The sequence below is a fragment of the Acipenser ruthenus genome, chromosome 7 (assembly GCF_902713425.1).
Source record: "Acipenser ruthenus chromosome 7, fAciRut3.2 maternal haplotype, whole genome shotgun sequence".
In the NCBI taxonomy this organism is placed as follows: Eukaryota; Metazoa; Chordata; class Actinopteri; order Acipenseriformes; family Acipenseridae; genus Acipenser; species Acipenser ruthenus.
This window is the reverse complement of record NC_081195.1, coordinates 19109335-19124113: the sequence shown is the minus strand read 5'-3', so window position 1 is coordinate 19124113 and position 14779 is coordinate 19109335. Positions and strand designations below refer to the sequence as shown.

Sequence of the window (14779 nt, the reverse complement as noted above, 5' to 3'; positions counted from 1 at the left end):
CATTTTTATGTTTAAAAAAAGGACAGAGATTAAAAGCTGTGGCACCAGAAGGCTGGAAGCTGTTTAACCAGTCGCTGTAGTTTAGTATGTTAACTATGTTCCTCCCAATGCATATAGTTTTGCTGTGTAGTGTGTGGGTGTGCATTTTGTGCCTGTGTTTCCTGTGCCTGCGAGAAGCGGAAATAAGAAAAAGGGATTAGCGTTCAGTGCCTGTTCTCCATCAGCCTCCTTTCGTTCAGCCTGAAGCGTCTCGGACAGCTGCTGCTTGTATCCACGGGAGAGGGTCTCCCACTCTGAGCGGGTAGGAAGACAATGCCAAACATCCGGGAGAAATAAAACCACTGTCTCCACATGAGCTGGAACTGTACGCCCCTTGTGGGTCTCCTCGGGGCGGTGATAGCGAATCTCTGCAAAACGGTACCTGTCGCAAGGGAAGAAGCGTATTGGAAAGAAAAATTCTATCAGACATCTTACAGAGCCTACTATATATTTACAGTTAACTAAACCTTTTCTTCTAAACATTTGACAACTTCTACTCTCCAAAAATAAAAATCCCTAAAGATGTGCTTCCAGACCGCAAATACTAACAAGTTCACCATCAAGATAAAACAACCAAGCTAACAAAAACCTTGTGTTAAAGTCCCTTCTGTAAGATAACAGACTTATTCACCCATAATCAAAGACTTCTCAAAAAGGACAGTGTGAATCAAAGACGTAGTAAATGAATGTTATACAAACAAAACAAAAAAAAGAAACAAATGATGATGCCATGGACGATTTCTTCTTCAGCACAGTTCTTCGAGCAACACAGTTGATGCATTCACCATATTCAAATTAGAAGTCAAGTTTTCTATTGCTTAGTATATCCAGCAAATAGATTTTAGACACAATCAGAATATACAAATAAAAATATAAAACATGCAATATCTTTCATACAACATTTCAAATTTATTCTTGTGGATTTTACCTAGTCTCCAAATAAAACAATGCAACAACAAAAAACATGCCTTAATAAAATATGAAATAATCTACCATTCATGGCAAGTACTTACCACTGTGTGCATAAACTCAGATCAATGCCTGTGAGAGCCTTACAAGAACGGATAGCAGTCTTTATCAGCACAGAAGGGTCTTTCTCTGGGTTGGCTCCATCAAGAGATGGGGACCAGTGTCCACCAATAGCCATGGCCTCATCCTTTCCTTTCATGCCGACTAAGAACTAAAAGGAAACAAATTTGTATGTTTTGAGTTAGAGATTGCGCACATCTGTACAAAGAAATTCTTCACCACTTCATATTTAGAAATATTTACCAGGAAAACATAAGTCCCTATTTGCCATAACAAATGAGATTCAGATATACTACGATTAAAGAACTGTGTCAGTATAGTTTATTCCACATTTTAGTTTCAGAAATGGAATAGGATTTTTAACATCATCCACAGTTTTCCTTCTGTATGGCTTTTTATATTGCATGTACTTGATAGATGCCAGTGTAAAAGCAAGAACTAATATATATATATATATATATATATATATAATTATATATATATATATATATATATATACACACACACACACACACACACACAGTGCCTTGCAAAAGTATTCAGACCCCTGACCAATTCTCTCATATTACTTAATTACAAATCGTACATTGAAATTTCATTCTGTTTGATATTTTATTTTAAAACACTGAAACTCAAAATCAATTATTGTAAGGTGACATTGGTTTTATGTTGGGAAATATTTAAGAAATAAAAAACTGAAATATCTTGCTTGCATAAGTATTCAACCCCTGTGCTGTGGAAGCTCCCAGTTTACACCGATGAAAGAAATTGCCCTAACGAGGACACAATTACCTTACCATTGGCCTCCACCTGTGAACCATTAAAGTTGCTGTCACATTTTCTGGATAAAAACCCCACTGTTGAAGGATCATTGGTCAGGCTGTGAATCTGAAGGAAAATGAAGACCAAAGAGCATTCTACAGAAGTTAGAGATAAAGTAATACAAATGCATAGATTAGGGAAAAGGTACAAAATAATACCCAAGTGTTTGGATATCCCAGTGAGCAAAGTTGGATCAATAATCAGGAAGTGGAAGCTGCATCACACCACCCAGGCACTGCCAAGAAAACGCCGTCCCTCAAAACTCAAACAAGAAGGAGACTTGTGAGAGAAGCCAAAAATCACTTTGAAGGAGCTACAGAGTTCAGTGGCTGGGAGTGGAGTAATGGTGCACCAGTCAACCATATCAAGAGCTCTGCATAACACTGGCCTGTATGTGAGGGTGGCAAGAAAAGAAGCCGTTACTCAAAAAGCACCATCTGAAAGCACGTCTGGAGTTTGCCAGAAAGCATGAGAGTGACCCAGCTGCGATGTGGGAAAAGGTTTTGTGGTCAGATGAGACCAAGATAGAGCTTTTTGGCCAAAACTCAAAGCCCTATGTGTGGCGCAAACCTAACACTGCCCATGCCTCAAGACACACCATCCCTACAGTGAAGTATGGTGGTGGCAGCATCATGCTGTGGGGATGCTTCTCATCAGCAGGGACTTGGCATCTTGTTAAAATTGAAGGAAGAATGGATGGAGCAAAATACAGGGAAATACTGCAAGAGAACCTGCTTCAGTCCGCTAAAAAACTGAAGCTTGGGAGGAAATTCACCTTTCAGCAGGACAATGATCCCAAGCACAAGACCAAAGCAACATTGGAGTGGCTCAAGAACAAAAAGGTGAATGTCCTACAGTGGCCCAGTCAAAGTCCTGATCTCAATCCCATTGAGAATCTGAAGCACTATTTGAAAATTGCGGTCCACAAGTGTCGTCCAACCAACCTGAACAACCTGGAGCAAATCTGCCAAGAAGAATGGGCCAAAATCACTCCGACACTGTGTGCAAAGCTGGTACATACTTACCCCAAAAGACTTAAAGCTGTTATTGCAGTGAAAGGTGGCTCTACCAAATATTAATGTGTGGGGGTCGAATACTTATGCAAGCAAGATATTTCAGTTTTTTATTTTTCTTAAAAATATTTCCCAACATAAAACCAATGTCACCTTACAATAATTGATTTTGAGTTTTAGTGTTTTAAAATAAAATATCAAACAGAACGAAATTTCAATGTACCATTTGTAATTCAGTAATATGAGAGAATTGGTCAGGGGTCTGAATACTTTTGCAAGGCAATATACAGTATATATATGAAATGTTGTAAATCGAACCCTGATGTTGACATTAATTATTGTCCAAATTCTAACAGATTATCGAGTTAAAATGCTTTTAAAAAAAAAAAAAAAATAAATATCCTTCAAGTAACAGTTTAAAGTAACAATAACTCCTCATTCATTCAAACAAATCCCGATGTTTTAAGTCACATTTGATAAATATATTGGCATTTAAACAAAGCACTTTTTCATATTCCTGCCGTCACTAGCCTTTGCCTTGTTTTGTGTAAAATCTGATAAATTTCCAGTGTAACATAACAGTAAATTAAGAAGGGAAAAAAAAAGGTTTGAGAACTACATTAATATTATGGCCTATTCACATTGAAACAATTCAATCTTTTTTTGTTTTTAATTTGCTGTTGGTTACAACTTATGAATTATGTGGTGCAGGTTCTGGTAGCGGAAGCAGCAGTCCCTTCCAGTGTGCTGCGGCTGCAGAGATGCATTTCACTTTTTGTTGTGATATTTTAATCAAAACTTTACAAGACTTTGCATAGCCACTTAGATTTGCATTATCTTCAGCGAATACAACTATATCATCATTTTTCCAAACAATACATTAGAGGTAGCCTACTCTTTACTGCAACGGAAACTGTCTATTGTGTACTTTCACCCTGCACTTAAATCCAATTAAGTTATGTGTATCGGTCCAGGTTCCTGATGTGATTATAAGCGTGTTTCAATTTGAAAAAGAAAACTGGACCACTGTCCAGGGGCGGGTTAAGTACGCTAGGAGATCAACTGATATTGTTAAGTGAGTGAACAATTTTGCAAGTGTCCAAACTGAATTAAAAAACAAACAAAAAAAAAACCTACAGTAATTACTGCAGCAGATCATACACAATAATTTTGCATTCTACTGGTGGCAAACTATTTTGTACAACCTGCAATGTTTAATTCTATCACATACATCAAGCTACGATCCAGGGGCATTTAGACTGAGACAGCAATCAAAAACGAAAAAGGTTGCAAATAGTGCATTGCACTTGTCGGTATCACATCTTGCTCAAAGGCATCTCCCAAACCTTTCATCCAGCACTTTGATTGATTCTGCTCTTAAACGACCCCAGCATTCAGCAGCAATGTACACAAGATCCTTTACTGTTAGCAATTTGATGGCTTCTTGCAGAGTAACCCATTCATCGACAAGAAGTTCGCAAAGCAGTTCACGGCGGTAGTGTGCTTTAAAAATTGAAATTACCCCTTGGTCCATTGGCTGGATCTTACTGGTTGTGTTTTTTGGCAAGTACACAACCTTGATTTTGCTATCATTTGTAGTAAGTGCACTTGTACAAGGATGTGCAGAACAGTTATCCAACAGAAGAATAGCTTTTTCTTCGAGATTTCTACGTTGCAAAAGCAAATTAATTAAAAAACCCATGACTTGAATATTTGGCTGGTCAACCAGGCATTCTTACTTGCTTCGTATACCACACGCAGATTAAGCATATTCACATGGTGAAAGCATCGTGGTTTTTTACTCTTTCCAATGAGAAGTGGCAATTTGTGCTCCCGTTTTATTAGCTGTAAACAGCAGGGTGACACAGTCTGCCCGTTGTTTGTAGCCTTCTTTTTGAGAACCTTCCCTTTCACACTGTGACTTGCTGGGCAGCAATTTCTAATAAACACCACCTTCATCTGCGTTATAGATCAGTTGTTCATTGTATCCAGCAGCTTGTATGATCTCCTTCAATTCTGCTGGATAATTCACAGCCGCTTGCTCATCTGCAGATCGTTGCTCACCTTTTAGAGTGCCTTCGCGGATGTCATGTCTTTTTTGCACCTAAAAATGGCGTTGTAAAACGAAGGGAAAAAACCTCACCGTTGTGGTTCTCGTTTATTACATTCCACATAAAAGAAAGTTGCATAATGTGGTTTGTTAACTTTTGCTGTCTAAAACTTTGAAATAGAGGCTCAAGCTGCTGTGTTGATCCTGTGTGCTTTTTTTATTATATATTAAACAGCGCGTCTAAAATAAACTGTGCGTGTGAAAATAAATTGGACCTGACGTGCCTAAGACGCGCTGAATAAATGGACCGCTAAGGGTTAAATCTTACATATCACACAGAGCTCTTTTTCATTTGCCATTTTTTAAACTGTAGCACATCTTCCGGTGAGGCGGTAAGTGCAAGGTATTTTTGTCATTTCTAGCGAATATGAACGTCTGATTTTTGTATCAGAATACATGTCAAAAAAATAAATATTCATTATAACATTTGTCCCAGCACCAAAATGAGTGTTCATGATAAGAGCAGTCCCAGTAATGCAGCACTTCCTTGTACAGAGGAATGGACTAAACTAAATAATATAAACTGCCATTAAAGTCTTGATCACTTGACAGAGCTTCCAAAATGCTAGTTTTCCAGTATTATATAACTGTACTGTACTGTACCTTGATTAGTCTAGCAGGATGCTGGAATGCCTCGCGAAGCTCCTGAGGATCATCAGCAAGAGCACATGACTTGTGGTAGAGCTCTTCCAAACTGGGGTTTGCTAGAAGCATCACCTGGGTTACAACAGATGCTATTGCAGTTAGAAGGCTAACTCCATACAACAGGGCAGGCCAAAGCCATATAACACAAGAAGCCAGATTTACCAGGCTGCGATATCGTTTTAAGAAATGAAACTCAAACAAACAGTTAAATCTTCTGGTTTCACAGACCTCGATTAGGACTAATTGAGGACCACCTTCCAGGATTATTGCTGAACAGGATCTGTGAATGTTTAAAAACTAGCAAACAATAGAAGCATTGTTCTGAGTAATTTGCTTGTTGGTTAATTTAAATGTTACAGAATCCTCTGCAGTGTTGTATGTCCAAACCATGTTCCTTCCCGCAGCAATGCTGGTGAACAGAAAACCAGCTCAGGGACCAATCTATAAAATAACCGGTATATGTGTAGATTTACCAGCTCAGCTGTCATGTATAAAATAACTGAGGAGATGGTAGTAAATTATATCTTTTACTTACATCCATGATCACTGTCTGGCAACAACAATTCACAATACAAAATAATGTTTTGCCGGCAAAATGACGTAGCATACTGAATGATTCTCACTGAAATGCAAAACACGTGTGCACTTAGGTTATGCTTTTTTCTAAATTAGTTCAACTGAATAATACTAAATCACATTTAGCAGAGGCATGAGTTTTGCTTAAGAGATGTCATTATTACCATACCTAATATATGCATTTATTATTATTATTATTATTTTTTTTTTACATAATGCGAAAGACAAGGGGGATAAAATTGTTAGAAATAAAACCAGAAATCTGTCTCTAATCATGTCTGTTTATAGGACAAAACTTTATTCCATGGTCACTGATAAATACATACAGTGCTGTGAAAAAGTATTTGCCCCCTGTCTGATTTTCAGCATTTTTGCACATTTTTCACATTATATTTGGTCAGATTTTTTTGTGGGTTGTAGTAGTACATAGAGGGAGTCTGAGAGAAAAAATGACACCAAAGTTTGGTGCTTCTTTCATTTGTTTGGTCTGCAAGGTAATCAAACATGCAATCTTCAGGTGTGAAAAAGTTATTGCCCCCCCCCTAGTTAACTCAACCCAATTAAAAGGATCATTAGGGTCAGCTGTTTGAGTACTTTGGTTAACAACCAGGCCTGATTTGGGCCAGCCCAATATAAATCTGACTAACTTTGACCCTTACCATCAGAGTGAAGTTGTCAGCACACAGGTTCTAGAGGCACATCATGTCACGAACAAAAGAAATTCCTGAAGACCTCCAGAAAAAAGTTGTTGATGCCTATCAGTCTGGAAAGGCTTACAAAGCCATTTCTATGGCTCTGTGGCTCCACCGAACCACAGTCAGAGCCATATTGTCCAAATGGAGAAAGTTTGGGACAGTAGTGAATCTTCCCAGGAGTGGCCATCCTGCCAAAATCTCTCCAAGAGCAAGGCGTAAAATCGTCCATGAAGTCACAAAGAACCCTAGAAAAACATCCAGGGATCTGCAGGCCTCTCTCGCCTCGTCTAAGGTCAGTGTTCATGACTCCACCATCAGAAAGACACTGGGCAAAAATGGGATTCATGGCAGAGTAGCAAGGCAGAAACCATTGCCTTGCTACTCTGCCATGAATGCTCATCTCAAGTTTGCCAAAAAACACCTGGATGATCCTCAAGAGTTCTGGAACAATGTTCTATGGACAGATGAGTCAAAAGTGGAACTTTTTGGCCGACATGGGCCCCGTTATGTCTGGCGAAAACCAAACACTGCATTCCACAGCAAGAACCTCATACCAACAGTCAAGCATGGTGGTGGTAGTGTCATGGTTTGGGGATGCTTTGCTGCATTAGGACGCCTTGCCATCATTAAAGGAACCATGAATTCTGCTCTGTATCAGAGAATTCTACAGGAGAATGTCAGGCCATCCGTCCGTGAGCTGAAGCTGAAGCGCAGCTGGGTCATGCAGCAAGACAATGATCCGAAACACACAAGCAAGTCTACATCAGAATGGTTGAAGAACAAGAAATGTAAAGTTTTGGAATGGCCTAGTCAAAATCCAGACCTAAACCCCATTGAGATGTTGTGGCAGGACCTGAAACGAGCAGTTCATGCTCGAAAACCCACAAATGTCACTGAGCTGAAGCAGTTCTGTATGGAGGAGTGGGCACTGTGAGAGACTAATCAATAACTACAGTAAGCGTTTGGTTGCAGTTATTGCTGCTAAAAGGAGGCGTAACCAGTTATTGAGTCTAAGGGGGCGATTACTTTTTAGCGCAGGGGCATTGGGTGTTGCATAACTTTCTTTAATAAATAAATGAAATATGTATCAAATGTTTGTGTTATTTGTTCACTCAGGGTCCCTTTTATCTAATATTAGGTTTTGGTTGAAGATCTGATAACATTCAGTGTCAAAAATATGCAAAAGTGCAGAAAATCAGACAGGGGGCAAATACTTTCACGGCACTGTACTTTATAATTGATTATTATTTTTTTATTATTATTATTGTTATTAATAAATAATAATAATAATAATAATAATAATAATAATAATAATAATAATAATAATAATGCAAGAGAGATGCAATAAAGTTTAGAATTCATATATTCACTGTATTCACCTCAAATGCTGTAGCATTATAATTACCATCTCCTCAGTTATTTTATACCTTTACTGGTTAATCTATAGAGTTACCGATTTTACACATGAACCATAACATATAAATATTGTGACCACAGAAGTTAAGTTTAAATTGGACGTTACTCAAAGGGACAGAGAATCATAGCCGTGTCCCAAATATGCGGAAGAGACCTTTAAGTCACTCGTCTATCAATGAAGTATGAACAAAGATTTAAATAATCTGTTAATCTTTAAAATAGTTCATTTTAATTTAAGTTTAACAAGAACATGGACAAGATATATATCAACCATATATTTGTTGAATTAATACAAGTCACACGGTAGCTTACCTTTGCACTATACAAGTGGTTTGCATCTGGAGGGTCCAGAACAGATGTGTTCTTTACCAATGAATCTACCTCTCTGTGCATTATGTGGAAATTGCAATAGTTTCCAAACTGAAAGGGTCGAGATGCCGGGAAAGCATCTACCCAAGTGAACTCAGCGTCAAAAAAATCACTAGGGATGTAGAGATTCTGGTAACGCCTTCTGAGCTCCATCATGTCACAATTAAAGCTGTAAAATAAAAAGTAGATCATACATCCTTAATAAATGTATTTATATATATATATATATATATATATATATACACACATACACATACACACACACACACACATACAGTGCCTTGCAAAAGTATTCAGACCCCTGACCAATTCTCTCATATTACTGAATTACAAATGGTACACTGAAATTTCGTTCTGTTTAATATTTTATTTTAAAACACTGAAACTCAAAATCAATTATTGTAAGGTGACATTGGTTTTATGTTGGGAAATATTGAAATATCTTGCTTGCATAAGTATTCAACCCCTGTGCTGTGGAAGCTCCCAGTTTACATCAATGAAAGAAATTGCCCTAACGAGGACACAATTACCTTACCATTGGCCTCCACCTGTGAACCATTAAAGTTGCTGTCACATTTTCTGGATAAAAACCCCACTGTTGAAGGATCATTGGTCAGGCTGTGAATCTGAAGGAAAATGAAGACCAAAGAGCATTCTACAGAAGTTAGAGATAAAGTAATACAAATGCATAGATTAGGGAAAGGGTACAAAATAATACCCAAGTGTTTGGATATCCCAGTGAGCAAAGTTGGATCAATAATCAGGAAGTGGAAGCTGCATCACACCACCCAGGCACTGCCAAGAAAAGGCCGTCCCTCAAAACTCAGCGCTCAAACAAGAAGGAGACTTGTGAGAGAAGCCAAAAATCACTTTGAAGGAGCTACAGAGTTCAGTGGCTGGGAGTGGAGTAATGGTGCACCAGTCAACCATATCAAGAGCTCTGCATAACACTGGCCTGTATGGGAGGGTGGCAAGAAAAGAAGCCGTTACTCAAAAAGTACCATCTGAAAGCACGTCTGGAGTTTGCCAGAAAGCATGAGAGTGACCCAGCTGCGATGTGGGAAAAGGTTTTGTGGTCAGATGAGACCAAGATAGAGCTTTTTGGCCAAAACTCAAAGCCCTATGTGTGGTGCAAACCGAACACTGCCCATGCCTCAAGACACACCATCCCTACAGTGAAGTATGGTGGTGGCAGCATCATGCTGTGGGGATGCTTCTCATCAGCAGGGACTGGGCATCTTGTTAAAATTGAAGGAAGAATGGATGGAGCAAAATACAGGGAAATACTGCAAAAGAACCAGCTTCAGTCCGCTAAAAAACTGAGGCTTGGGAGAAAATTCACTTTTCAGCAGGACAATGATCCCAAGCACAAGGCCAAAGCAACATTGGAGTGGCTCAAGAACAAAAATGTGAATGTCCTACAGTGGCCCAGTCAAAGTCCTGATCTCAATCCCATTGGGAAACTGTGGCACTATTTGAAAATTGCGGTCCACAAGCGTCGTCCAACCAACCTGAACAACCTGGAGCAAATCTGCCAAGAAGAATGGGCCAAAATCACTACGACACTGTGTGCAAAGCTGGTACATACTTACCCCAAAAGACTTAAAGCTGTTATTGCAGCGAAAGGTGGCTCTACCAAATATTAATGTGTGGGGGTTGAATACTTATGCAAGCAAGATATTTCAGTTTTTTATTTTTCTTAAAAATATTTCCCAACATAAAACCAGTGTCACCTTACAATAATTGATTTTGAGTTTCAGTGTTTTAAAATAAAATATCAAACAGAACAAAATTTCAATGTACCATTTGTAATTCAGTAATATGAGAGAATTGGTCAGGGGTCTGAATACTTTTGCAAGGCACTGTATATAAAATGGTTTGCACAGTTAAAATCAAACTAATATGGCCCACTGTACTGTTCATAATTATGAAAAAAGGGACATCTCTTTAGGGTATTTGTATTTTCATATGAGTTGCAGGTAACCAAATAAATACTGCTTTAATTTTCACATTTGCTAGCACATTCCCACCCAAGACATATTAACAAGCTTATTAATATCTATTTGCTCCCAAATAATTTAATAAAATAAATACAAACAAATAAATACACATTTTAAAAAAGCACCCGATTATTGCTCACCAGTCCAGGGAGAATTTTGAGAACTGTACAGTGTATCGAGGGACGACTCTACGAGTTCTCCTGGGGGACCTCTCTCTGCGGGGGGACCTGTCTCGAGAGCGTTTCCGCTGGGGAGAGCGCTCCCGGGACCGCCTCCTCTCCCGCTCCCGTTCACGGCTAACAGCAGAGAAAAAAATAACTATTTACAACACTGCATGCAGATTAACATTCCCTGCAAACAAGCTGAAGTTATTGCAGTCAACAGAACTTCTGAACAGGGGAAGATAAGAGTACCAGAGAACATGCTGGATATTACACAATAGACTGCTGGGTCATTCCATGCATTTTGTGTTACATTCTAAACATGTCTAAGTAATAAGGTTGTACAGCATCTAGTTTAAACAAATATTTAATCAACTGTACAACTGTAGACATTATTATTGAATCCTGTTATCAAGCAAAGTGGATGAACACATTTTAATCAATCTTTGAATTCCTAAAACAGGCCTACGTCTTAAACTTGAGTATACTGATGCGTGGAATAAAAGTCACCAACAAAAGACGTTACTGCCCAAGTACACAAACAGGAATGTGAATGACTGCCTGTGAAAAGACTAACAAAAACTTTACTGCCTGATCTCGAATCATCCATAGCATACAGGCAGCCATTTTCAAAGCAGAAGTCATTGCCTGGGAGATGTCAAGTAATAAAAGAGGACTCCTCCATCTCAGAGGATGACTAGGAAAGATTCAGATATGTCGGTCTTCAAAAATGGTGTCCTTGCTATTATTAGTACAAGAATATAACAGGCTTGGTGCTATTTTAAAAGCATCAATAATGTGTTCATCAGAACACTATATTGCCAAACAGACACACCTTCTGTCGTCCTTCCTGTTGACCATTAGATCGACTCTGTCATTTCGAACTGGAAACCTTGGTACTGGGTCTAACCTCCGTGCTGGCTGGGGCTGAGGCATCATTCGCACAGGAGGCTGGAGCAGGCCTCCTGAAAAGACACAATCTACAAAAAACACACTGGAGTTACACAGAAGTTAAATATATTATGCTTCTCCTACTGCAACAGATACTAATATACTCTTAAGATAACTCTTAATATAAGCACAATGACAGACATCTGCTTTCCATGAATAGTGCCCTACTTTGCTGGCTACACACGTTGGGTTTGGACAATATTTACATTTTCAGTTATTGATTATCAGCTGAAAATTATCACGATAATTAGGTTATCCGCTGAATAAATAAAATGTCTTGGAATTGATCAAATTTAAAGCTATATATACTTCAGCAACATGAAAACTGCTTCTACAAGTCACCGAGTAGAAGAAATGAAACTAGTTTTCAAAGACAAGTACTCTTAATAAAAGCTAGGAAACAATGGTTTGTTACAAGAAAGCAAAAATAATACAACCAAATGTGCGGTAGCTTTTTAGATTTCAAAATGTAGGCTACCGATTAAAAAACAGTGTTTCAAAAAAATGCTTTCCAGTTTATACAAATTCTAAATTGCAATTTAAAAATATCAGCTGTTGCACACCAAGCACAGTAGATTACTTTGAGGGGTCACTATCAATCCACATCCACTGAACAGCCTTAAGTTTAGACGGTAACGATACTGGGAAGCTAAAAGTGTTTCTATTTTTGATAATTATCTAATTAGAGATTACAGAAAAAAAGTAAGTTTAGGCTAATATTAAACGTTTGCCATGTTTTTTTTGTTTTTTTTTCTGTGATGTGTTAGTATGTACACTGAAATAAACGTAAAACACAATGGTTTAAAAGTTTTAAAATGTAAACACACGTATTGCATACAAGTAGCATTGACTAGACTACACTTCCCATGAGTCATGTAAACACATTCAGCTTGTTTCCAGCAGAGGGAAAAGCCAGTTTCAAAAGGAAGAGAAGGATAGTCAGCGGAGGGGAGGGTGTATGAGAGGAGTAAACGAGTTATGCGAGTGTGTCTATGGAGACTTGCTGCATTGGTAAAGCTGTGTGCTGAACCCTGTGTGGATACGGAGATCCAATTCAGAAACCAAAGGAAGTACAAAGCTGTGTGAGGTACTTTCTACTTGACAGTCTAATGCAAGAGGAAAATAAACAAACCCTCTTTGGAACCTGAATTAACTGATGGACATTTTGAGTACAAATTACCTGCGACTGTGTGTCTGACCCAGCTTACTTCTTAAAATGTGTTGAGATTAGAGGGACTCTCTGTACTCCAGAGGATTTTATATTAAGTAGTCTGTGTGACCACACCAAACATAACGTTTATTTTATCTTATGGGACTCTTGTTGTGTGTGGTGAGCTGTGTGCCGACAAGAGAATTAAAAATCACGAACAGTGTGTAAAAGAAAGAAACAAAAAAGACTGCACATACAAGATTTTAAAAGGAAGAGTTTATTGTCACTGCTGGACAAAGCAAGGTGGAGACGCAATACCGGAATCAGCCAGCAGGAACCGCCAAATCCTACACAGAAAAAAATTACTTGCCTGCAAAATCCTGTTGACAGAGAAACAAAGATTATTATAAACGGTTGCAAAGACTAAAGCAATGTAAAGACAATATTGGAATAGCAGAACTTACCTGCTCTTGCTCTTCTATGTGAAGAATAAAAACTGGAAATGTTCTTCGTTTTCATATTTCTTTAACTTTGGATTCTTTGTTTTTGAACTTTGTTAATTTTTTATTGTGTTTGGTTTAGCCAAACAATTGGTTAGTCAGGGAAATAAAGTAAGTCAGTGCCCTGAAACACGGGTTAGTCTTTTTTATTTTCATTTAATTGTAAATCAAATAAATACGCTCTCTGCTGCCGAACTACAATTACTGCTTGGAATTGGTCTTGATACTGTCAGCCAAACATCCTGTTACATAAAAATAGTAAAAAACTATCAAAATGATATAGGCAAAAGGTCCACTTTTCTACAGCAATTTACAGTGAGCTACATACTTTTATTTTACAAGTACCAATAATTGTTTGTTAGAAAACCAATCATGCTTTGCCAGTACAAAATTTAGGATAAAAATTAAGCCATGATGTAAAGTTAAGCCGGCATACAGTTTAAAATCTATAATTACATACAAACTTACATTATCAACTTATGGCTACATATCCTTGCACATAAAACAAGCAATGGCATTTGTAATTTCATGATGTTTCGGGTGATCCTTGCTAGATTTTGATTTACGTTTCAGAAACTCTGTTAATGTTATGTTAACGGATCAACTTCTCTGCTCAGACTTAGATTTTCCTCTGCCTCTGTCATATTCTGGTCTCGCAGAAACACATGAATATGAATCTGGATGGTGATCTTTAGATGGGTGAAGAGATTAGTGGCATTCCCTTTGCATGGTATTGTCTCCAAAAAAAAAAAGAAAAAAACTCCCTACACTGGACACTTTTTTATAATCTTTTCAGCTGGTTCAGGGTTTTCTGCAGTTGCCATCGCCAACTCAGTTACAAATTCCCACTACACAGTGCGCACAGATCACGTTACGCCTCACGCAGGCAGTGCAGTGTAGCTTACTGCTTCAATGCAGAGTTACTGATACACACAAGCGTATCATATTGGGCAACGCAATAAAATTATCGATAGTATCACAATTGATTATTGTTCCAACCCTAACACAAGTATGTATTTATATCTGGCCCATCTAATTTAGGGTGACTGGGGATGGGACATTTGCAATCCCACTTGCTTACCAAGAATGTAGTTATTGTAGAGTATATAATCATCCCCTCTTCAAAAAAATAGCCAGAAGACTGATGTGCAAGACTTCTCTCAAGTGCAGTACCTTATTTTATACATTTACTACCAATGCAGAACAGTTGGATGGGAGGTTTGTTCTTCATGTTAACACAAAAGAGTTTCTGAAAGTGTGACTGGCAAGTCTGGCAATGTTGAACCATGCTTTCCAGTTGTTC

At 38.2% G+C, this 14779-nt stretch overlaps 1 protein-coding gene and 1 non-coding gene across 8 annotated transcripts in view; both read right to left on the bottom strand.

The window, feature by feature from the left end:
- LOC117415737 (cell division cycle and apoptosis regulator protein 1-like) overlaps positions 1-14779 on the bottom strand; it is a 37621-nt gene that overhangs the window by 16460 nt on the left and 6382 nt on the right. For all 7 annotated transcript variants that reach the window (XM_034026463.2, XM_034026464.2, XM_034026461.2 and 4 more), the window contains 6 exons: positions 11711-11855; positions 10855-11010; positions 8658-8883; positions 5617-5730; positions 1053-1219; positions 211-421 (listed from right to left, as the gene is read on the bottom strand). In XM_034026463.2, coding sequence (XP_033882354.2) covers positions 211-421; positions 1053-1219; positions 5617-5730; positions 8658-8883; positions 10855-11010; positions 11711-11855 — 1019 coding nt within the window. The remainder of the gene's footprint in view (positions 1-210; positions 422-1052; positions 1220-5616; positions 5731-8657; positions 8884-10854; positions 11011-11710; positions 11856-14779) is intronic.
- LOC117416293 (small nucleolar RNA SNORD98) lies at positions 1377-1441 on the bottom strand. Its single transcript, XR_004546535.1, has one exon. It is a non-coding gene; the product is annotated as a small nucleolar RNA SNORD98 (small nucleolar RNA).